At 34.6% G+C, this 24,811-nt stretch overlaps 1 protein-coding gene across 40 annotated transcripts in view; it reads right to left on the bottom strand.

Annotated features, from left to right (window-relative positions):
• The window catches only part of BAZ2B (bromodomain adjacent to zinc finger domain 2B), a 421,280-nt gene that overhangs the window by 11,693 nt on the left and 384,776 nt on the right, over positions 1-24,811 (bottom strand). For 33 of the 40 annotated variants that reach the window (XM_069577387.1, XM_069577390.1, XM_069577393.1 and 30 more), the window contains 9 exons: positions 23,103-23,165; positions 21,946-22,090; positions 15,128-15,780; positions 14,445-14,718; positions 14,126-14,281; positions 13,470-13,630; positions 7,055-7,365; positions 6,531-6,666; positions 3,226-3,372 (listed from right to left, as the gene is read on the bottom strand). In XM_069577387.1, the coding sequence (XP_069433488.1) occupies positions 3,226-3,372; positions 6,531-6,666; positions 7,055-7,365; positions 13,470-13,630; positions 14,126-14,281; positions 14,445-14,718; positions 15,128-15,780; positions 21,946-22,090; positions 23,103-23,165 (2,046 nt within the window). The remainder of the gene's footprint in view (positions 1-3,225; positions 3,373-6,530; positions 6,667-7,054; positions 7,366-13,469; positions 13,631-14,125; positions 14,282-14,444; positions 14,719-15,127; positions 15,781-21,945; positions 22,091-23,102; positions 23,166-24,811) is intronic. The other 7 variants (XM_069577361.1, XM_069577368.1, XM_069577369.1 and 4 more) reach the window with 3 other exon arrangements.

Below are 24,811 nucleotides of genomic sequence, written 5' to 3'. Positions count from 1 at the left end.
AGTGAATGCTAATGGCTATTAGGATTCTTTAAGCGGCTCATGAAGATGTTCTGGAATTTGATAGTGGTGATGATTGTACAACTTTCTGAACATATTATACATCACTGAGTTGCACACTTTAAAGTGAATGTTATCGTATATGAATTGTATCTCAAAAATCCATATAAAATGCTTCATTTTGACTGGCAGTTTAAAACTTATTAATACTACTAAAAAATACTAAAATGTATATGGAATCACAAAAGACCCAGAGTTACCAAAGCAACCCTGAGGAAAAAAGAAGAAAGCTGGAGGTATAACCTTTCCAGCCTTCAGAAAATACTATTAGATTGGTGCAAAGGTAATTGTGGTTTTGGCATTGTTGAAACTTGCTGTTTGATATTGCAGTACATCCTTAATTAATGTGGTTATGTTATATATCATTTTAATGTGCATTTCTTGCCTTTTTTTTGCTAATGACTTATTACTGTTTATATTCATTTTGGACTATGGAAATTATGCTAGACAAAAAGCAAATTTTAGCTATTTTCTTATTCGAGTTCAAAATGGGTTATAAAGCAGTGGAGACAACTTGCAACATCCGCAACACACTCAGCTCAGGAACTGCTAATGAACACAGAGTGCACTGGCAGTGCAGGAAGTTTTGCAAAAAGACAAAAGCCTCGAAGATGAGGGGTGTAATGGCCAGCTACTGGACGTTGACAATGACCAATTGAGAGCAAACATCAGAGCCGATCTGCCTACAACTACATGAGAAGTTTGCCAAAGAACTCAACCATCTACCATTCTATGGTCATTCTGCATTTGAAGCAAATTGGAAAGGTGGAAAAAGCTCAATAAGTAGGTGCCTCATGAGCTGACTGAAAATCAAAAAAATTTAAAGTGTCGTCTTCTCTTATTCTACGCAACAACAACAAACCATTTCCCCATCAGATTGTGACATGTGACAGAAAGTGCATTTTACAGGACAACCAGTGACGACAAGTTCACCAAAGAAGTCCAAAGCAAGCCCCAAAGCCAAACTTGCAACAAAAAATGGTCTTGGTCACTGGTTGGTGGTGTCTGGTTCAGTACAGCTTTCTGAATCCCGGCTAAACCATTACATCTGAGAAGTATGCTCAGCAAATCAATGAGACGCACCGAAACTGTAACGCTCGCAGCTGGCATCAGCCAACAGAAAGGGTCCATTCTTCTCCAACACAACACCCAACCACATGTCGCACAACCAACACTTCAAAAGTTGAATGGATTGGGCTACAAAGTTTTGCCTCATCTTCCATTTTCACCTGATCTCTTATCAATCAACTACTACTTCTTCAAGCATCTCTTGACAACTATTTGCAAGGTAAATGCTTCTACAACCAGCAGGAGGCAGAAAATGCTTTCCAAGAGTTTGTTGAATCGCGAAGCACAGATTTTTACACTACAGGTATAAACCAACTTATTTCTTGTTGGCAAAATGTGTTGATTGTAATGATTCCTATTTTGATGAATAAAGATGTGTTTGAACCTAGTTATAATGATTTAAAATTCACAGACAAAATGGTAATTACTTTTGCACCAACCAAATACAAAGCTACAGTAATCAAAACTGTGGTATTAGGACAAAGACATATAGACCAATGGAACAGAACAGAGAGCCTAGAAATAAACCCATATACCTACAGTCAATTAATCTCCAACAAAGGAGGCAAGGATATACAATGGAGAAAGAACAGTTTCTGCAGTAGTTTGTGTTGGAAAAGCTGGACAGCTACAAGTAATCAGAATACTCCCTCATACCATATATAAAAATTGTAAGACACGACACATTAAACTGGAAGAGAACATACACAAAACATTCTTGGACATAAATCGTAGCAACATTTTCTTAGCCCAGTTTTCCAAGGCAAAAGAAAAAAAGCAAAAATCAGTCAGTGTCACTGTCAGTCGCTCAGTCGTGTCTGACTCCTTGCGATCCCGTGGACTGTAGCCCGCCAGGCTCCTCTGTCCATGGCATTCTCCAACCAAGAACACTGGAGTGGGTTGCCATTTCCTTCTCCAGGGGATCTTCCCAACCCAAGGATCAAGCCCCACTCTCCCTTATTGCTGGCAGACTTTTTACCATCTGAGCCACCAGGGAAGCCTTAAAAGTAAAAATAAATGCGACTTAATCAAACTTAAAAGCTTTTCCACAGCAAAGGAAAACAATAACAAAACAAAAAGACCTACCAGACTGCGAGAAAATATTTGCAAACAATATTAACTGACAAGGGGTTAATAACCAAAGTACACAAACAGCTCAACTCACACATACAACTCAATATCAAAAACACAACCCAGTCAAAAAATGGGCGGAAAGACCTAAATAGATATTTTCCAAATAAGACATACATAGATGGCTAACAGGCATGTGAAAAGATGGTCAGTTTAACTAATTATTAGAAAAATGTACATCAAAACCACAATAAGGTATTACCTCATACCAGTTAGAATGGGTATCATCAAAAAGTCTACCCATAATAAGTGCTGGAGAGGGTATGGAGAAAAGGGAACCCTCTTACTCTGTTGATGAGACTGTAAATTGGTATAGCTACTATGGAAAAGAGTACGAAGGTTCCTTAAATAGAATAAAAATAGAGCTGCCATATGATCCAGCTATCCCACTCCTGGGCATAAACCTGGAAAAGATGAAAACTCTTAGCTCAGCAAGATACATGTACCCTAATGTTCATAGCAGCACTATTTACAATAGTCAAGATACAGGAACAATTCAGGTGCACATCAAACAGACAACTGGTTTGAGAGGATGTGGTATACATACATATCAGACTGTTACTCAGCCATAAGAGAGAATGAAATAGTGCCATTTGCAGCAACATGGATGGACCTAGAAATTATTATACTAAGTGAAGTCAGACAAATATTTTATCACTTATATGTGGAATCAAAAAAATAGTACAAGTGAATCTTTACATAAACAAGAAACAGACTTACAGGCATAGAAAACAAACTTATGGTTACCAAAGGGGAAAGATAGAGGGGGAAGGATAAATTAGGGGTACAGGATTAACAGATACAAACTACTATACATAAAATAGATAAGCAACAAGGATTTACTGTTTAGCAAAGGAAGTATATTCAAAATCTCCTAATAACCTACAATGGAAAGTAACTTGAAAAAAATAGATATGTAACTGAATCACTGCTGTATAATAAAAAAAATAAGTTTTAGATCAGTCTTACCTTAGCAATGCAAGCTGGACAAAACCAATCCCCATCTGGTATAGTTGTAATCTTGGGTCTATGGCAATATGTATGACAGCCTTTGTCACAGCCATCACAAAGGAGGAGTAGTTCTTCATTATCTCCCTTTCGACATATCTGGCAGTACTATAATACATGAAAAATCATTTAAAATTAAGACTCTGCTATGAATGATAGTTATTGGGATATTAAACACACCATAATTCCTAATTCATATTAGTAATGAACATTCCGCTTGCTAACAAATAAACAGTAGCCATACACATCTATGTATCTCTCGTTACACAGATATGGACCACATGACGGGGTGAGCAGTTCAGTTGGGGTAAATGCACATTTCAAGTACACTGCAAAGAACAAAGCTAGAGGTTGAATGCCTGCACACACTTCAGAAGCATGTACACATTAACATATGAAATAATTAACATGACATTAGAGCACATAAAGCAATGAATAGCCTTAATACATGGCACTTTAATTTTTTAATATATTTCATCGTTTGCTTATCTTAGCATCCTCATGATATCCTGAGAAAGAAATAAGTAAGAGTTAGAGTAATTTTTAAGGTCAAAATTAGGAAACATATTAGTATCAGAATCATAAATAATAATAATAAGATGTCCCTATATTTTGACTATGTCTAAACCAGGAAACTTCAAAAATCAACCCAAATCAAACATGTGTCACAAATGTAGAAAATGGATCCTACAAAATGATTTCTAAGGGAAAAAAACTGTTACAATAAATTAAAGAATTTAGAGGTCATTATTTACTTTCTAGGAGTAAAAATAATTTCTTCTCTATGGAAAAACTTCTAATACCATTAAGAATTTTTAAATCTATAGAGAGAAGATTTTTTTTCTCATGCACACATATTCTGTATAACAAGTTTCATAAAGGAAAGAAGGATGATTAGACAAGTAAAAACTTCAAAGATGGCTTTAAAAAACAGTAAGTACTAACATTATATTTTGACATTTAATGTTTATTTCCAGTAGCAGTAGAAAATGTCCTGTAATCAATATTCCAAATCTGAAAACATTACTATTTTTCAATTTAAAATAATTAAAACATTTAAATTATAAATCATTTATACTTATTTTATGTATTTAAATACTCTTAAAACCAAAAAAGCTTAATTATTCAAATTTAATTTGTTCAATTTCAAGAAAACATTAAATCTTAATCTGGGAAGGTCTAAAATAGTCTTTCATAACTCAACATGTACACCAATGATAGCTTAAGAATCTTACGAAAACAGCAGATACGTGTTATTCACCTTAATAAATAGCTATCAAATATATGTAATATACACATAATACTAAAATTGGCACAGGTACTAGAAGAGAAAGCAGTAGAGTTTAATATTCTGACAGTAAGTATTTTATGACCTTTCCTAATAACCACATCACTAAATACTTTAGTATGGTGCTATTTCTCCAAATCTGAGTTATTTCTTTAAAACTTCTATTATAAGAATATTCATATAATATTTTGAAATAACATTTTGAAGGCTATATTTAATTCCCTATGACAAAATTTAAAAATCAGTTTCATGAACATTAAGTAAATTCTCATGATCTTCTACAATAGAGAGGTAAAAATACTAAAAAATCCATCTTACATCTCACATTTATGATTTAAAAATTATTTTCTGACACTTTCTAAGAAAGGATAACATGTATTGAACTTATAACATTTTTGGAAAATCACAGTAATAGCTCACAATGTGTTAGAGCATTTTGGTTTTAACTACTTTGCTACTACAATAAAAACAAACCAGTGAATGCCACAGTGGATGTTGCTGCCTGCTTAACATTAATAACAACAGAAAGTAGAGAGTGGACTAAGAAGCACCTAAAGACAAATTACGGCAGTGCCTTCTTTCTTAGTATGCTTGGTTTCTGGCAAAGAGGGTGTTTCTAAAGATATTGAGCACATTAACTTTCTGATACAGCTTATTATGAGGATTCTTATAGGTCCTGTTATATTTCTAATTAAAGGTTACAAAGAGCTCATTAATCTTTGAATAAAAAACTCTGCCTTTTTTATAAAAAAGTGTTTTTTTTTAGCAAAAATCACATTATTAAACATTAAAAAAGAAATGAAAATTATGAGATTAAATAATGATGGGTGCATATTAATTTATTAATAACAATGGACAAGGAATTTGCAAAAATCTGAAATAAAACTTAAGATGGCAGAAAGTAACTATATTAATATAAAGGCAGATTTTGGTACAAGTTTTGGGTTTCTGTGTATAGGTTATATATAAATTGTAGATTCATTATTCTATGGACATTTTAGAAAGAAGTGAAAAACCATAGAAGAAATCAAATTTATTTGCATACAATGAATAAAGTCTTGAGTAGTCTATGCATAGAGGTAAAAAGGAAGGAAAGAATGCTAATTATTTAAGGATCACTTCTTTTATTTGGGAAACAACTATTTAAATAATGGAATTTTACCCTTATTCATGAAATTAAAACTCAAGTGTTTGAATTTTAAAGCTAATCAGCAATTCAAAAGCAACTGTTAAAATAATTCATAAAAGTCAACATATAAAATATATTTCTATAATAAATAAAAGGAAAAGGGACACATATATGATTTAAAATAAATATATCTCTGGGAAATATAAGAAATACAGCTTTTATTTTGAATATATAGCATTTGTTGCCTAGGACAAAGTAGAGGCCACTATGTGATAACTAACTGGGCTTGAACAAAGAAGGTAAATAGTTTTAACTTTTAGAGGAAAGACTAAAATATCTATCCTTAATGCCAGCAATATCAAACACTTTATCAAAAGTGCATAAAGGAAGAGGTCTTTGTTTATTTCATTTACTTATCTAAGTATTTTTAGCATTACAAAAAGAAAATTGATACAAATATAAAGACATTTCAGGAATGCAGTGAATGTATATAGCAGGTAATGTTAGCAACTGGAATGTTTACAAGATTGAAAGAGCCTTCAAAACATTTAGCTTAACAACTATTATGTTGACAAAATGCAGAAGACAACTTCAGTTGGAGCTACAAACAATATTCAAAGGAGAGAAAAAGAAGATCTTAAAAACAAAAGATAACATTTGATAGATTCCTTCAAAAAGCTCAAAATAAGAAGGAAAGTATCAAATTATACAGTATTTAAAAATTAAGCAAATTCTCAAGTACAGCATACATTATTTTGACAATAAAGTATAACTAAGAAATATCTGAAGATTGGAAAAAAACAGGACAAAGTAAATTAGTTATAGTATTTCTTAAATAAAAACACTTACAACTTTCATAATTGATTTTTCCCATGCTATTGATTTCTGTAACTGCTGAATGCACAGAGCTACCTGTGCAGCACTGCGAGCTTCTGATAATGCCCTTCTCCATACCCTGAGCCCTGGAGCAATATCCTCTTCAATTCTGCATTGAAATATAGAAAAATTAAGTAGGTCATGTCCACATTTATGGTTACTGAATGTGAAACAATCATCACACTGAAAGCCAAGCAATGACAAAAACATGTAACAGCCAATAAGTATAAGGTTTAAGCAACTAAATTTGATGTAGTGCACAGACTGTGGCTACGTGCCTCAAAGCTTAGTCACAACCAGGTAAATGTAAGATCACTTTGCAGGATTATCAACGCACATAACAAAAAAAAAAAATGTTTTTACAAAGCACCATGCAAGTAGCATGATCCATATGGATCACAGACATACAAGAAGATACATAGATAACAGGCAATAGAAAATAGGCTCCAATTAGCAAAGAAGCACAATAATTTTTCAAGTTAATCTCAATAACCTACCCGTCACCATCACCACTAATGGATGGTGCAGGAGCAGGGACAGTAACTGTGCCCACATTATCCAGTTTGATCTGAATGGTGGTACTTAAGGGGCTCTTCAGATACCTTCTTTCAATGTTCCGCTCCAAATCAGCCAGCCTGGTTACAGCTATATCTAGGGGGTTGTCACTCTTCCGTTCCAGTGCATGTGCACTGCTTTCTTCTTCGCCAGTAAATTCTCCATCATGCTCCTTGCACAATTTAGAAAATGACTTATGTTCAAAATATACCAAGTCCTCCCTTTCTGATGCAGGTTCTGGACACATCCAACCCTATATATCAAAAGAATAATGTTACTATGGTTTCCTCTTGAAATGCCTGATGGGTGAATTACCTTTACTTAAAATATAGCAGCAGACACCAGCAGATCTCAAGGATCTTTACTAAAAGTTTTTACCTTGTGTTTCCTAATGCTAGGTAGAAATAAGAACAACAACAAAAAAATTAAAAGAAACAATTGTGAGAGAAGTTTGAAGAGGAAAATTTAAGAACTTTTGATGTTATGAAAGGTAAAATGAAAATCAGCAAAGGATTCTGAGCAACTTTAGACTAAATGCTTATTCATTTCCTGGAACCACTTCAATGGAAATCTCTCAGTGGTCTCTGAACTTAGTTCTTCCTTTCCATTTCCTGTCCTTCTACTACTCTTCCGTATAGGTCTTTGTACTCACCATTTTTCTTTTAGCAGCAGGAGTTCACATGAGGTCTTAATATTTGTCTGTGTATAGCCTTTATCTGTTGTTCTTAACATAGGTAACCACTCATCCTGCAGCTCTCATATTAAACATCCTCAGGGAATCCTTTCCTGACCTACTTTAAGAGGTTAAGTCTCCATATTACAAGCTCACAAAGGATCCCTTCAAGAAAATTAGAGATACTAAGGGAACATTTTATGCAAAAATGGGTACAATAAAGGACAAAAATGGTATAGACCTAATAGAAGCAGAAGATATTAAGAAGATGTGGCAAGAATACACAGAAGAACTATACAAAAGCGTCTGCCTGCAATGCGGGAGACCTGGGTTTGATCCCTGGGTTGGGCAGATCCCCTGGAGAAGGAAATGGCAACCCATTCCAATATTCTTCCCCGGAGAATCCCATGGACGGAGGAGCCTGGTGGGCTACAGTCCACGGGGTCGCAAAGAGTCAGACACGACTGAGCGACTTCACTTTCATTTTCTTTCACTTCAATGACTTTGAAAACTGTGATAGTGTGATCACTCACCTAGAGCCAGACATCCTGGAATGCGAAGTCAAGTGGGCCTTAGGAAGCATGACTAGGAACAAAGTTAGTGGAGGAGTTGGAATTCCAGTTGAGCTATTTCAAATCCTAAAAAACGATGCTGTGAAAGTGCTGCACTCAATATGCCAGCGAATTTGGAAAACTCAGCAGTGGCCACAGGACTGGAAAAACGTCAGTTTTCATTCCAATCCCAAAGAAAGGTAGTGCCAAAGAATGTTCAAACTACTGCACAATTGCACTCATTTCACATGCTAGGAAAGTAATGCTCAAAATTCTCCAAGCTAGGCTTCAACAGTACATGAACTGAGAACTTCCAGATGTTCAAGCTGGATTTATAAAAGGCAGAGGAACCAGAGATCAAATTGCCAACATCTGCTGGATCATCAAAAAAGTAAGAGAGTTCCAGAAAAACATCTATTTCTGCTTCACTGACTACACTAAAGTCTTTGTGTGGATCACAATAAACTGTGGAAAATTCTTCAAGAGATGGGAATACCAGAGCATCTCACTTGCCTCCTGAGAAACCTGTATGCGGGTCAAGAAGCAACAGTTAGAACCAGACATGGAAAAATGGACTGGTTCCAAATTGGAAAAGGAATATGTCAAGGCTGTATATTGTCACCCTGCTTATTTAACTTATATGCAGAGTACATCATGTGGAATGCCGGGCTGGATGAAGCACAAGCTGGAATCAAGATTTCAGGGAGAAATATGAATAGCCCTAGATATGCAGATAACACCACTCTTATGGAAGAAAGCAAAGAAGAACTAAAGAGCCTCTTGATGAAGGTGAAAGAGGAGTGAAAAAGATGTCTTAAAACTCAACATTCAAAAAATGAAGATCATTGCATCTGGTCTCAACACTTCATGGCAAATAGATGGGGAAACAATGGAAACAGTGACAGATTTTATTTTCTTGGGACTCCAAAATCATATTGATTGCAGCCACAAAATTTAAAAATGCTTGGAGGAAAAGCTATGACAAACCTAGACAGCATATTAAAAAGTAGAGACATTACTTTGCCAACAAAGGTCTGTCTAGCCAAAACTATTCTTTTTCCATTAGTCATGTATGGATGTGAGACTTGTACCACAAAGAAGGCTGAGCACCGAAGAATTGATGCATTTGAATTGCGGTGTTGGAGAAGACTTTTGAGAGTCCCTTGGACTGCAAGGAGATCCAACCAGTCCATCCTAAAGGAAATCAGTCCTCAGTGTTCACTGGAAGGACCAATGCTGAGGCTGAAACTCCAATACTTTTGGCCACCTGATGCAAAGAGCTGATTCTTCAGAAAAGACCCTGATGCTGGGAGAGATTGAAGGCAGGAGGAGAAGGAGATGATAGAGGATGAGAAAGAGATAACAGAAGACGAGATGGTTGGATGACATCACCAACTCAATGGATATGAGATTGAGTAATCTCTGGGAGATGATTAAGGACAGGGAAGCCTGGCATGCTGCAGACCATAGTGTCACAGAGTCAGACTTGACTGAGAGACTGAACAACAGCAAGACTTGTGGTACTTGCAATTTTATACTACTGTGATTATTAATGCTTCTACCTCTAAATTCCATGAGGACAGGGACCATATCTACTTTCATATTATCTCTAGCACAGTGAAGGTAAATAGTAGGCACTCAATATTTATATGTTGGCTGAATAAATAGATGATCTTATAACTCAGCTTGCTTATACTGATCTACTTCAGAATTTCCCTACTGTTTAGCCAAGTCCACATTTTCACTAGGACATTCATGTACCTCAGTCTACCTCTTCCAGTACTGTTCTCATCACAAACCCTACACTGTAGTCAAATTCCACAATTTACAACTCCACAAGCCATGTCCCAAGCTTCTGGATCTTCGTGCTCTGCTCAGGCTGTTTACTCTTTCTAATATGGCATTCCTTGTCAAAAGCTGACTCACTTTCTCAAGCTCTATCTCAACTTCTACATGAATGTTCCCTCATCTCTTCCATGTCTCTACCAGAAGTTGTGTATTCTTTTTCTAAATTCATGCATGACTCTGTACTTCTCTATGATCAGTTTAACAGATTCTGCAGAGATGTATACATGTCTTATCTCTCTATTAAATGACAAGTTTTCTGAGGGCAGAAACCATATTTTACCCAAAATTGCGGTGCCTATTGTCTGATGTGGACTAGGCACTTAGTAAATGTATATCAAATGCAAAACAGAATAAGCATTATCCTTTTTATTACACCTTTTCAGAACTAATTATTTTATCTTATACATTACAATCAAGTCCTCTTCTTTTACTCAGTAGAAGTAAGGATAGAATTTTTACTGTCCTTTACTTTGTGAAGTAAGGATAGAATTATGAATAGTGTAAGTGCATTAGGTAGAAGTCATGTCAAATAAACCTCATTCCCAGATTTTGAAAGGGGTACTAAATTTGCCAAATCAAGGGAACCCTGTAAACATAGTATATCTGGATCTCTGCAAAGCAGTTGACAAGACAAAAAATGAAGACCAGATTAAAGAAGTCTAGAGAGTTGAAAACTGTTTCCAAAGAATGGTCATTGTCAGAACTTGGATCATTTCAGAAAAGGTCCCCAGTGCTAATGGTCAAAGGCTCTGCACTTGGTTTGTCCTGTTAATACACTAGGAGTAACTTTATTGATTGCTATTAAATCTGCAGATGATTTAAAATTAGGAAGAAAGTTTAATATTCTGTATGACAGGACCAAGATAAAAATAGTTCCAAATGCTGAAAAATAACCCAAACGAAATTTATTTAAAAAAATGATAAATGTAAATTTTAGATCTGAAGTTTAAGCAACTAATAACAGAAATACTACATGTGCTAGAACTCCCTTAAAAGCTCTTTGGAAAGAGGCCTAGGGTTTTTTTGTTTGTTTGTTTTTTGCTTTGTTGTTTCATTGTCATACTTGGCAAAGCAAGAGTATGATGTAGATGCTAAAAAGTTAGTACAAATTCAAACAGCATTAATGAAGAATAGTGCCAGATTAAGGAAAGTAACAGTCCCACGCACACATTCAGACAGTGCTATATACAGCTATGGATACAACATTTTAAGAAGGATATTGACACTGGTGTTTCTGTACATGGAATCTATTTCTGGTTGAAGGAATTAATTAACTTGTAAAAGAGAAAACTAAGAAAGAGACATAGGAGCCATCTTATGAGGAACTGGAAGAGTAGTTGTTTTGTAAACTCTCAACAGAGCTAGGACTAGAGGTCTGAAGATTCTTCTACAAAATAATAAATAATTTCCAAATTATAAGCGATATTAAAAATATATATGAACGCACCTAAGTAGTCCCACAGGCCACCTGTTTAATGTGTCTTCACAGTGGCTAGCTCCCCATGTTAAACATATAACTCTGTTTTCTTAAAAAAATCATTAAATCTTGTATAGATATTAAAATAATATTTTGCAGTTATTTTCATCATTTGTTTTTAGACTCTTCAAGAATATAATTCATTTTATCAGAATAATACAGAATATTTCAGCAATACTTATTTTAATGTGAAAACATTCCACTTGAAAAAACAAATTTTACTTTTCTTATATATTTAGAACATAGCCAAAAATGTCTAAGCAGCTAGTAATGTGATAAGGTTAATGCACAAAAATGAGTATGTCTCCAGGAAAATGTTTCAGGCCCATACCCTGACTTTAATATTAAAAACCATGAAGATGTACTTTCCCAGCCAACAGTCAATTAGAACTAGCAAATTAGATGAATGAAGTTCGAGGAAATTTGGGCAAGTAGAATCAATCAAATTTAAACCAGCAAGTAGTAGCAAGTTATCATGAGAGAGGACAGAAACAGATTATGAAAAGCAGTCATGATCGTACAAAAAGCAAAGCACACTAGGATCATTTAATGTAGGGGCCATCTTCACATTTCCCTAGGGAATCATTATCTAATAATTGGTCTTCACACTCATGATCCTGTGTCACCAAGATAATTTAAATCAAACTCTTTATTCTCAACTTAAGAAGGCAGTATAATGCATAACATAAGTGATACAACAAATATGTTTAAAAAATTATGGCACTAAATGGAATAATTTTCATTTCTCTAGAAAATTAACTTGGTAGAAGAGCTCATTTGTTAAAGATGCCAAGTAAATGAGGCATTTTTATATTTTAGTACTAGGAGGAAGATATAGTTTTTGCTAGCAAAATAGATTCAACAAATGATGAATTTTTGCCTCTCAAAGTTGGTAATTAATTAGTTGTGGCAAGAAGGGATATTAGAACTGGAAAGTGACATTTTTTGGAGAGCTTCAAAAATTTCCAAATATCACAGGATAATGTTATAGCATAAATTTCTCATCTGAATAAAACACAAAATATCAAATTACACAGAGCCTACATTAAACTTTTCCAGGTATTTCACACTTATTCATCATCTATCCATTTATTCTCAGAGACATCACCTTATTATCAATTGAGAAAACCTTTACACCCCTCTTTCCAAAACTGAAAATTCTTGCACAAAGATAAAGCCTTCCTTCTGCCTGTCCATCAGAAGCCAGTTCTGTTCATGGTAAATACTTGTGACATGGTAATGCCCAGTAGATAAATAAATTAATTTAAAATTTACACATATATGTAGGGTGTACACATGAATATGTGTATCATAGTATAATGTATATTTGGATATATATTCTCTAATTTTAAATTATATATAATGAAATTTTGACATATAACATGGCTTAGATGTAAGGAAGTTCATCTATATGAAAAAGTATAGCAGGAATTTGATAGAGCGTTATATGTATCATGGGTAAAAAGGTGAAATAATGCTTGTGGTAAAAAATTGCACACTAGAAATGACAGTTTTGAATATTATTCAGGAGCAGCAAGATTTAGTGAAAAAGAACACAGGCTCTGGAGTCAGACAGACTTGATTTGAATTCACATTTGGCCATTTACTATATGACCACTGACAGGTTACTTACTTTGAGTCTTGTTCCTTACCTGTAAGATGGGGAAAATTAATCCAGGATCATTTTGAGAATTAAATGAGATAAAGTGAAAACATTTAGCAGAGTAACTGACACATATCAGGCATGTAACAAATAATAGTTACCTTCCATCATCCTAAAAACAGATTTCATTCCAAGTCAGTTTTACCTTCACTTGCAAACTTGCTGATGCAACTCTCCTTTCTAGATCTTCTACCTGTTGAAGAATATTCAAATCCATTTCCATTGCTTGTTCTTCTATTGACCAGTTCTCCACAATGTCTCGAGTTACCTGGTTTTCTTCATTTTCATTTAATTCAATAATGGCAACTATAGTTGAAAATAAATTAATTTTAATATCTACTTTATTCTATAATAATTTCTTCTAGAAAGTGAATAAGATTCCAGGGATAACATATACATATAACTTAAAACACAAAAATGTACTTGTGTATACATAGGCAGATTATTCTTTTTATTTTTTTAAGCTGTGCCATGTGGCTTGTGGGAATTTTTAGTTCTCCAAGGGATTGATCAAACCTGGGCCCTGGCAGTGAGAGCACAGAGTACTAACCACTGGACTGCCAGGAAATTTCCAGCAGATTACTCTTAAAAGTAGGAACATCCTTTTCTAAGAAACGAAACAATAAGTCTACAGGTTGTAACAAACTATAAGAACGTAATAGCTATTTAAGGAGGTACTGTTTGTTGAGCAAATGCTTACTAGTAATAAATTAAGCATTATGATATACTAAAATGTTTTAAGACTAAAGGATTAATTATCATAACTAAGCAAGAGAACAGAAATCTCTCCTAAGTACATACCATCCTTATTCTTAATGCAAGCTTGAGTAATATAATCCAAGTGTTTCTGAATTTGCTTTTGTAATGCCTTTTCTCTTATTCCTCTGAGATGGAGCACTTTGAGCAAAGCTTTTAGGTCCTCTGGGTCAATAATTCTCCACCAACCAAACTGCATTTCTAAGTTAAAATAAATATGTAGATCTTTTTATAAATATCTTGAATATGAATTAATGGCACAATGCAAATTGAAAGATTTATAACTAAATATATAATCCTCAAAAATTCAGTTATCATGTGGAATCTATAACAATAAAATTAAGTAAGTGACTATAAACCATACCTTCTGGAATGGGTTTTGGACTAGGAAAATCTACTGGTTTTGCTACTTCAACAGCTGCAGGTTGAGTTGAAGAGATTTTTTCATTCTGTGGTACTGGAGATTCACTTTTACTTGGTGCAACATTAGGAGTCACGTATGTATTACTGTTTCCTTCTGACAATCCCAACCCTGATCCCAGATTAGGTAAAGGTGATGTGAATGGAATATTGGAAGTAAGCACGCCAGCAGGCCACCCACAAAACTGGAGTCCCATCATAGACACTCCGCTTTTCACCTGCAAGAAACAACACATTTTAGAAGTAGGGACAATCTAAGGAGTTAGGAAAAGTGTTTAGAACCAGAAATTGTTTTTAAAAAATTCTGAAAAAATATTCTTTCACATATCACAATTAGAGACAAACTAAATACAATAGTAACAATGTTAAATTTCATGTTTTGCTTGCTCCTCAAATTAATTTCTTTTTAGATAATATAGTAAGCTAAAAAGTAGTTAGATAAGTCTTGAACTTAGACATAAGTAGTTCTGATGAAGTTTGGTGATAAAAATTTTAGCTCTTCAGTTTTCAAGCCATGGCAGGGATAATATTATAAACATTCAACTGATTTCCCTTAAGAGAAAACATTTATAGGATGAAAGATTAGACAAAGCAACAAAAACATGAGTTACAGTTAACAGCACTAACCTGAAGAGGCGATAAAGCAAATGGATTTAGGCCAACAGGATTCTGAGCAGATGATCCAAGAAGCGGAGCTGGGGCGGGTGAAGGTGACTTAGACAGTGGCTGAGACTGAGGGGTCACTAAAGCAGCAGCTGACATACCGGCATGGGTAAGAGAGGTATCATCACAAGGTGTCCTTGGCAAAAGGCTAAACCACTGTCTATTCTTTTCAGTCAATGTCTTTAACAACTGGTCATTGGGGAGAGGACTATAGAACTTCCCTGGACCGCTTGAACTGGTATTGAACAGATTATTAGAGTCTGTCTTTTCCATGTTGCTTTGTGTTGCTGTTGATTGAATGCTGCCCAATGAATGTTTTCCACTGTTTTGATATGACAATGTGCACCCATTTGCACTACTATTTGGTTTGGGGGTCATTACATCTGACTCAGGAGGCATCTTAGCTACTTCTAAAAGCTTGCTTAATTTTGAAAAAGAGCCAGGTTTCTGAAGAAACAGATTTGGGTTATCTTTTTCTTTAGTATCTTCCTTTTGCTCACAGTGATCTGGATTTGAACAATTTAAAGTGTCCTCGGAAGTCTCAAATATTTCCTCTTTGATTTGGATACTTTTTGCCTTTTTTAGTTTTTCTCTTTCTTTTGCAATTTCTTCTAGTCCTAAAAAATTAAAAAAACATTATAAAACTTTACTACTCCAGATCAAACCAATACTATATAATTATATTCTTTTACTATTTATCAAGTTATATGCATAAATATTTTTAGGAAACCTTTATAGATTACATAATACTCTCCATTTTCCCCTTTTTTATAGATTAGATTTTTTGCTCATTGGAAAATTAATATAATTTTGTAACTAACAATTAGAAAAAACTAAAATATAAAAAATTTTAAAAGCCCTAATATACAGCAAAAATTACTATTAATATTTTTGAGTAACAGTTGCAGGCATTCTATATGCACATACATATACATTTAAACCTATAAATTAAAATAAAGTAAATCTTATTATATACATAATATTCTAACCCTACATGTTTTGCTCTATAAACATCCTGATATGTCAATAAATGCATGAACAAATAAGTATATAATACATACCTACATACATAATACTTAAATACATACATACATACATAACTACATAAATTTTAATGGCTATAGAATACTCAGTGGAATACATCATCAATTTAAATAATCCATCTTCTACTAATGGCTATTAATAGGGCCCAGTTATTTGCTGTTATAAATAATGCTATAAATGATGTGTATCTGTACCTTTGGTCTTACATTTTTTTAAAAATTTACTTCCTTAGGATACTTACTGAGTACTAAGATATATACTTTTCAGAGTTTTTGAAGTACGTTGTCAAACCAAAAGTTTAGATCAATACACATTCATGCTAGAAGTAAGAGCATCTGTTTGCCTACACCCTCAAGGAAACTAAATACTATCAATGTTTTTTGTTTTTGCCAATATCTGGGAGATAAAAAATGAAAACCGCCTTTTTTTCTCCTGATCTCCAGTAAGGCTGAATATCTTTTTATGAGTTTATCGACATTTCTCCTTTGTGAACTTCTGACTCATATTTTTTAAGTGTTTCAAAAATAATTTATAAGAATTATTTTAAATATATAAATTCAGTACTTTATTCAATTTGAAAAGTAACGTATGTCCAAGGTAAAATATTCAGTAATGACAGCTATAAATTAAACTGCATATGCCCTACTCCCTCAGTCCCTATTTCTATTCTTCAGAGGTAACTGTGGTTAATCAATCATATCTTTGTATCCTTCTAGAAATCTTACATGCATATATATCAATATGACTATCATTTTGTACTATTACAGAAATGAGACACTTCTGTTCACTCTTCTGCAACCTGGAATAAAATCTAAACTTCTAAGCAAGGCCTATATGGTCTGGTTCCTGAAAATTTCTACAACCTCTGACCATTCTTGTACTTGCTAAAGCTTGCTCTTTTCTCCCCTTTCTTCAGCTTCTCAAACATGCCCAGTTCTTTGCTTTCTGGGGCACTTTGCACTTAGCTGCTTCCTCTGCCTGGGATACTGTTTTGTTGACCAGGCTCCTTATCCTTCATGTCTCAGATCAAGTCATTTCCTCACAGAGGTTTTCTCTGATCAAGAAATGTTTCTCTGATCTGATAAAGGTTTTCACTTTATCTAGGGTAGAATCCCTAGCGCATTCACTTTATTTATTTTATTGACATAGAGCTGATGTACAATATTATATGTCACAGGTATATAATGTAGTGATTCACAATTTTTAAAGGTTATATTCCCTTTATAGTTATTTAAAAATACTGGCTATATTTCCTGGGTTGTGTATTATACCATTGTATCTTATTTTACCCATTAACTTTAGGTTATCATTCTATATATTTCCTTCACAGAATTTATCATTATAAACAATAACCTATTTGTTTATTTTCTCCATCTCCACCCACACACCAGAATTTAAATTAACAAGCTTTACTTAAAAGCAGAGCGATGTCTATCTTGCTTGTTATTGGATCCCAAATGCCTAACATGGTGGCTGCTATAAAATAGAAACTCAATAAATATTTCTTGAATGATAAAAGGAGGGATATTTAATTGGCCTGGGGCAGTGTTCATTTTTGTTTTTAGCTTCTCAGATGATTCTTATTACAGTTAAGGGAAAGCCACTCTGGGATATTTCTTTATTTGTTTTTTAGCTTCAACAAGGCTCTGTACCTTCAAGTGACTCAGAATTTTGTCATTTTAGATTTCTATTGATTATATGGTAGTTCTAGTTTCAACTTTTTGAGGAACCTCCATGTTGTTTTTCTTAAATCTGTTTTTAAATTATGTTTATTTTTAATTGATTGATTATTGCTTTACAATATTGGTTTCATTTCTGCCATACATCAACATGAATTAGCCATAGGTGTACATTTGTCCCCTCCTTCTTGAAACTCCCTCCACCTCCCACCCTTTCCAACCCCTCTATTGTTACAGAGCCCTGGTTTTAGTTCCCTTAGTCACTGAGCAGATTTCCATGGGCTATTTTACACATGTCAGTGTATATGCTTCCATGCTACTCTCTCCATTCATCTTAACCTCTCCTCTCCCTTCCCTGCCATAAGTTTGTTCTCTATGTCTGCATCTCCATTGCTGCCTTGTAAATAGGTTCATCAGTACCATCTTTCTAGATTCCACATATATGCATTAATATGCAGTATTTGTTTTTCTCTTTCTGACTTAATTCACTGTTTAATACGCTCTAGGTTCATCTACCTCATTAGAATTGACTCAATGTGTTCCTTTTTCTGGCTGAGTAGTATTCCATTGTATGTACCACAACTGCTTTACCCAATCATCCTGCTGATGGACATCTAGGTTGCTTCCATGTCCTAGCTATTATATATAGTGCTGCAATGAACATTGGAATACATGTGTCTTTTTCAGTTTTGGTTTTCCCAGGGTACATGCCTAGTAGTATTGCTGGGTTGTATGGTGGTTTATTTCTAGTTTTTTAAGGAATCTCCATACTCTCTTCCATAATGGCTGTATCAATTTATGTATTGTTTTCCATTGTGCCTGCACCAATTTACTTTCCCACCAACAGTGTACAGAGGTTCCTTTTTTCTCTGCATTCTCCCTCACCAGCACTTGTTATTTCTTGTCTTTTAGATAACAGCCATTCTGACAGGTGAGAGGTGTTATTTCATGATGATTTTGATTTGACTGATTTTTGATTAATGATGTTGAGCATCTTATCATGTACAATCTATGTGTCCTCTTTGGAAGAATATCTATTTAAAAACTCTGCCCATTTTAAAATCAGATTGTTTTTCTGCTGTTGAATTGTATAAGTTCTTTATACATTTTGGATGTTATAGTCCCTTATGAGATATACAATTTGCAGATATTTATCCTCATTCAGTAGGTTGCCTTTCATTGAAGATTTCCTTTGTTACATAGAAGTTTTTTAATATGATTAGTCCCACTTATTTATTTTTGTTGGTTATATTAACTTACTATTTTAATTAATTTTCCATGCCTATTTTTAAATATTTTAAGCAAACAGTTAAAAAAAAGAACCACCACACTATTAAATCAACACTGACATCAAGTTTGAAAAAGAAATAGAGTACAATTAAAGCCATCTTATACCCCTCCCTGATTCCATTTGGTAGCTACTTCTGCCCTGAGAGAAGCAGAGCATGACTTATACACATTATTCCAACACATGATTTTATATTCTTAATTCATACAATTTACATTCATAAGAAATATATTATTATGCAAACCAATAACAACACTGTTTACTATACGCCAACAATGCTTACATGCCAGCCACTATTCTAAGCACACTAAATGCATATTTCATGAACCTCCTTGTCTCCATAAGATTTTTTGGTTTTGTTTCTCCTTGTGAAATTTTTATTGTTTTTAAAATTTATTTATTTTTAATTGGAGGATAATTGCTATACAATATTGTGTTGTTTTCTGCCATATATCAACATGAATCAGTCATACAGTATATGTATGCCCCTTACATCGTGAATCTCCCTCCCACCTCTTACCCCACTCACTCCTTTAGGTGTTACAGAGCATTGGATTTGAGCTCCCTGTGTTATACAGCAAATTTCCACTGGCAATCTAATTTGACATATCAGTTCAGTTCAGTTCAGTCACTCAGTCATGTCCGACTCTGTGACCCCATGGACTGCAGCACACCAGGCCTCCCTGTCCAACACCAACTGCCGGAGTTTACTCAAACTCATGTCCATTGAGTTGGTGATGCCATCCAACCAGCTCATCCTCTGTCGTCCCCTTTCCCTCCCACCTTCAATCTTTCCTAGCGTCAGGGTTTTTTCAAATGAGTCAGCTCTTCACATCAGGTGGCCAAAGTATTGGAGTTTCAGCTTCAGCATCAGTCCTTCCAATGAATATTCAGGACTGATCTCCTTTAGGATGGACTGGTTGGATCTCCTTGCAGTCCAAGGGACTCTCAAGATTCTTCTCCAACACCACAGTTCAAAAGCATCAATTCTCCAGCACTCAGCTTTCTTTATACTCCAACTCTCACATCCATACATGACTACTGGAAAAACCATAGCTTTGACTAGATAGACCTTTGCTGGCAAAGTAATGTCTCTGCTTTTTAATATGCTGTATAGGTTGGTCATAACTTTTCTTCCAAGGAGCAAGCACCTTTTAATTTCATAGCTGCAGTCACCATCTGCAGTGATTTTGGAGCCCCAAAATTTTGACATATAGTAACATATATATATATATATTTTTAGTAATATATATGTTTTAATGCTACTCTCTCCATTTGTCCCCCACTCCTCCCCCCCCCGCCCCATGTCCTTCTCTATGAGTCTGTTCTCTATGATTCTTTACCAGCTGAGCTACCAGGGAAGCTCCACATCTCTATTGCTGCCCTGAAGTAGGTTCATAATTACCATCTTTCTAGATTCCATATATATGCATTAATATATGGTATTTGTCTTGCTCTTTCTGACTTACTTCACCCTCTGTAATAAGCTCTAGGTTCATCCACCCCCTCATTAGAACTGAGTCAAATGTGTTCCTTTTCATAGTTAATATTCTATTGTGTATATGTACCATGACTTCCTTATCCATTCATCTGTTAATGGACATCTAGATTGCTTTCGTGTCCTAACTATCTGTGATGAACGTTTGGGTACATGTGTGTTTTTCAATTTTGGTTTCCTTGGATATATTTCCAGGAGTGCAACTCTTGGCTCATACGGTAGTTTTATTCCTAGTTTTTAAAGGAATCTCCAAACCTCCATACTGTTCTCCACAGTGGCTATGTCAACTTGCATTCCCACCCTTTTTAAAAAAGTGTAGTTCCATTGCTAAACACAAAAAGTTAAAAACAACTGCTTTATATGATTTGTGTTCTAGATTTAGATGTCTATGTGATTAATCAATCTCCTCTCTTCAAAGGATTGTTAAATTTCAATGTGGTATGGATTATGCTTTATATGTCTTTCAACCTCCTGCAGTACCTAGAAATGCCTGGCATATACTAGGAATTTTTAAAAAACTGTGTTGAAAGAAGTTTTTTGCCTCCATGTGCCACCACAGGGAAATAGCTATATCCCAGAACCTATAAACACTGACAACACTTTTGGCCCCATCAGAATTTAAATATTTGGAACCATCCAGATACAAAGTTCTGAAAAGTTCAATTCAGATGGTTTACTGAGAAGATATATACATTCTATTATATGCTAGTTAATGAAACAGGAATGGAGCCAGCAAAAAATATAGTCCAAAGGTAGACTGTAGGATTGAGTGGTGATATGAAACTCAAGTAAGGAAACTTCATGGAGGAGGAGATGACCACAGGTTTCAAATATGAACAAGATTTTAAGATGAGTGACAATGGATAAGGGTCTTAGATTGAAGCAAGTTACCTCCAGGGATACTGTCAGGATGGATACTTGCTGCAAAAGTTAAAGAATAAACCACATGTTGGAAAACTTGACAATGGAAAGGAAGAAAAGTGAAGCAGCAGTTATAAAGGATAATATAGCGGAAGATCTTTGTTCACTAAATAAGAAAAAGAATAGTTTATGTTTGCTGTCAGCGAGTGGCAGAAAAAAATCCTGGAGAGAGAAGGAATATTTATCAGAGCAAGGGGCATTACAAATTCAAAAGGAATGGGAATCAAGGTTTTACAAGGTTTACCCATAATGGAAATTTGATTCTGGAAGCACAAAACATATTGAAGGAGAAACAGGGTTTTAAAAAAATATGGTTCTTTATATTACTTTGTAACAGAATAATAGTTCCTACCTTCACCACTCTCCATGCCTTCTACAAAAATCCCCCCACACTGGGGAAGAATCCAGTACCGGCGTCTGTAACGATCCTGGCCAAACATCATCGAACGTAAAGAGTGAGAAGCGTCAAAGAGCTTCCTTCTGTACTGACTCTGTTGCTGTTAAAAAATGATGCATAAAATTAAGCTCTGAGTGTTAAGTGCTGTAAAAATTAATATGTAAGTGACTTTATACTCTTATGCCTTCAATAAAGGCAGATAAATTAAATAAAAGGAGATAAATTTTACTAGTGAGTAAAGAGAGCAAAAAGAGTTAAATATTACATTCCTGACTTCAATTTCAGTAACTCTTATAATGACAGAAATCAACTTGAGGGTAAGAGGAATATTTTTGTTGTCATGGATTAAAAAGATAAGTTTTATTTTATCAAGTGTCATATAGTAAAGCATGTCTTACACTTGACAGTGAACAATAAAATGTGATCAATTATTTCACTGAACTTTGGCTTAATTTTACTTATTATAATATATAACAAATAATATTCATATACATAATTGACCATACCTGTATTTGCCTATTTTTATATTCATGCTGTAAGTCTAGGTAACATATGACTAAATTTGGGGATAAATTTGTAATATATATCCCCATGGATATAATATACAGGTATATCATAATATCAGTCTCATAATATTTTTAAAACCTCATTTTTTTAACAGAAAGTTCATCTAAAACTTTACTGATGCTACTGAAATTCAATTTTTAGTGAGAAATTCATAAATATGTATAGTGTATAAATCTAATGAAAATAAAATCTACAAACATACTAATATAAAATAAAACCATAAGATGCAGAAACTATTATTATAAAGTTCGACTGAATTTTAGAAGTAATTAATTCCAAGATATAAAACCATGTAATTGTTGGTATTTTGTATTTAAAAGAAGAGCTAAAGAATATAGGCCCTGGTTAAGTTTAGTACCATGTCTTAAGAGACAGGTTTTTAACCTTGGTGTTAACTTTTTAAGGTATAACTGTAAGAATGCTTCTAAATCTCAGTTTAATTAGTTACAAAAAGCTTGTTTTTATTTAGCAGCCAGAAAAACTAATTCCATACAAGGTGGATTTTTGAAGTGCTGCCAAAAGAGAAAAATCTGAAAAATGCTTACTTTACTCAGTTTTTCAATCTGTTTTTCTAGCTCTTCCACACTTGCTGCTTGGTCACCTTCATCCTATACATAACAAAATACAGTATCATTTACATTTTTAAGATTTATTTAGTCAATTAGCAAATATTTAGTGAAAGCCTCCTATATGCAAAGTACAAGGACAGACTCAGTTCTTGCTCTTGATAAAGCATTAACCTGGTAGGGAGACACATAAAACATTACGCTAATAAATAAAAACTGCCCAACAGCAGAAAGCTCTATGAACCTCAAGAGAGGAAGAGATTAAGAGTCATGGAGCTCAGGGAAGGGTGAGATTACTTCTAGTGGGAACCTATACCAAGGAAGGCTATATGGAAGAAGTTGTGTTTTAGCTTTGTTAGGCACTGATTTATCAGAGAAAAAAGGACATGGAGAGTTTGACATGAAGAGATAAGGAGGAAGATGAGACAAAGATGACTTTGGAGCTACACTATCTAGAGCTGTAAATGCTTGGCAATGGACAATAATATGATCCTTTGAGGGAGACTAAATATCAGAACTATGCTTTATAAAGATTAGTATGGTAATAGTTGTAAGATGGCCTGGATCAGGAAAAGGACTACAACTGGCAATCTAGTTAGTAGATAGCTGCAGTAATTCAAGAGGAAAAGAGGATGTGGGTCTTACTAGGATAAAAGGAATAGGAAAGGAGAAAAGGAAATGGATGTAAGAGATATTATATAGTTAGAACTGTTAAATTCTGGCAACTCATGCGTGTGAGGCAGAAAGGGGTGAAGGAGATGAAGGAAGGAGTAAACTATGATATTAAGGTTTTAAATCTGGGAAACTACAAAAATACTGGTACTATTAACTGAAAGAATCATTTTAAAGCAAAAAAAAAAAAGTGAGTTGTATTCTGAACACATTGAACTTTTAGAAGAATAATCTCTTCTATAAATGGTACTGATTTCATAAATAGAAATTTTGCCATTATACAAAATTTTTCATTCTAAAAAATGAATATGGGAAAGCACCACCCAAAGTATATGTTTTAGAGGGAAAGCATGAATTAAAATAAGGTATATGTACTTCAAGTGAAAGTGAAGTCGCTCAGTCATTTCCAACTCTTTGCAACCCCATGAACTATAGCCTACCAGGCTCCTCTGTCCATGGGATTTTCCAGGCAAGAATACTGGAGTGGGTTGCCATTTCCTTCTCCAGGAGATCTTCCCGACCCAGGGATTGAACCCGGGTCTCCCGCATCGTAGGCAGACACTTTACCGTCTGAGCCACCAGGAAGTCCTTATGTACTACATTGGACCTCAACTGCAACATAGGCTACATATATAGGCAAATCATTTAACTCTCCCAAAACTTTTTTCCTAATCTGTAAATTGGTAACATTATCTGTAACATGGGACTTTTGTGAGGACTAAGAACAGTTCTGGGGCTTCCCAGGCGGCTCATCGGTAAAGAATCTGCCTGCCAAGCAGGAGACGTGGGTTTGATCCCTGGGTTGGGAAGACAGCCTGGAGAAGGAAACTGGGAACTCACTCCAGTATTCTTGCTGGGAAAAAATCTCATGGACAGAGGAGCCTGGCAGGCTACAGCCCAAGGGGTCATGAAAGAGTTGGACATGACTTAGCAACTAAACAACAACAACAACAAAGAACAGATCTGAAAACAACTAGTACATTTTCTGGTACATAACATATAAATAAGGTTATATT

This window comes from Ovis canadensis, chromosome 2, assembly GCF_042477335.2.
Source record: "Ovis canadensis isolate MfBH-ARS-UI-01 breed Bighorn chromosome 2, ARS-UI_OviCan_v2, whole genome shotgun sequence".
In the NCBI taxonomy this organism is placed as follows: Eukaryota; Metazoa; Chordata; class Mammalia; order Artiodactyla; family Bovidae; genus Ovis; species Ovis canadensis.
This window is presented reverse-complemented; position numbering and strand designations above follow the sequence as displayed.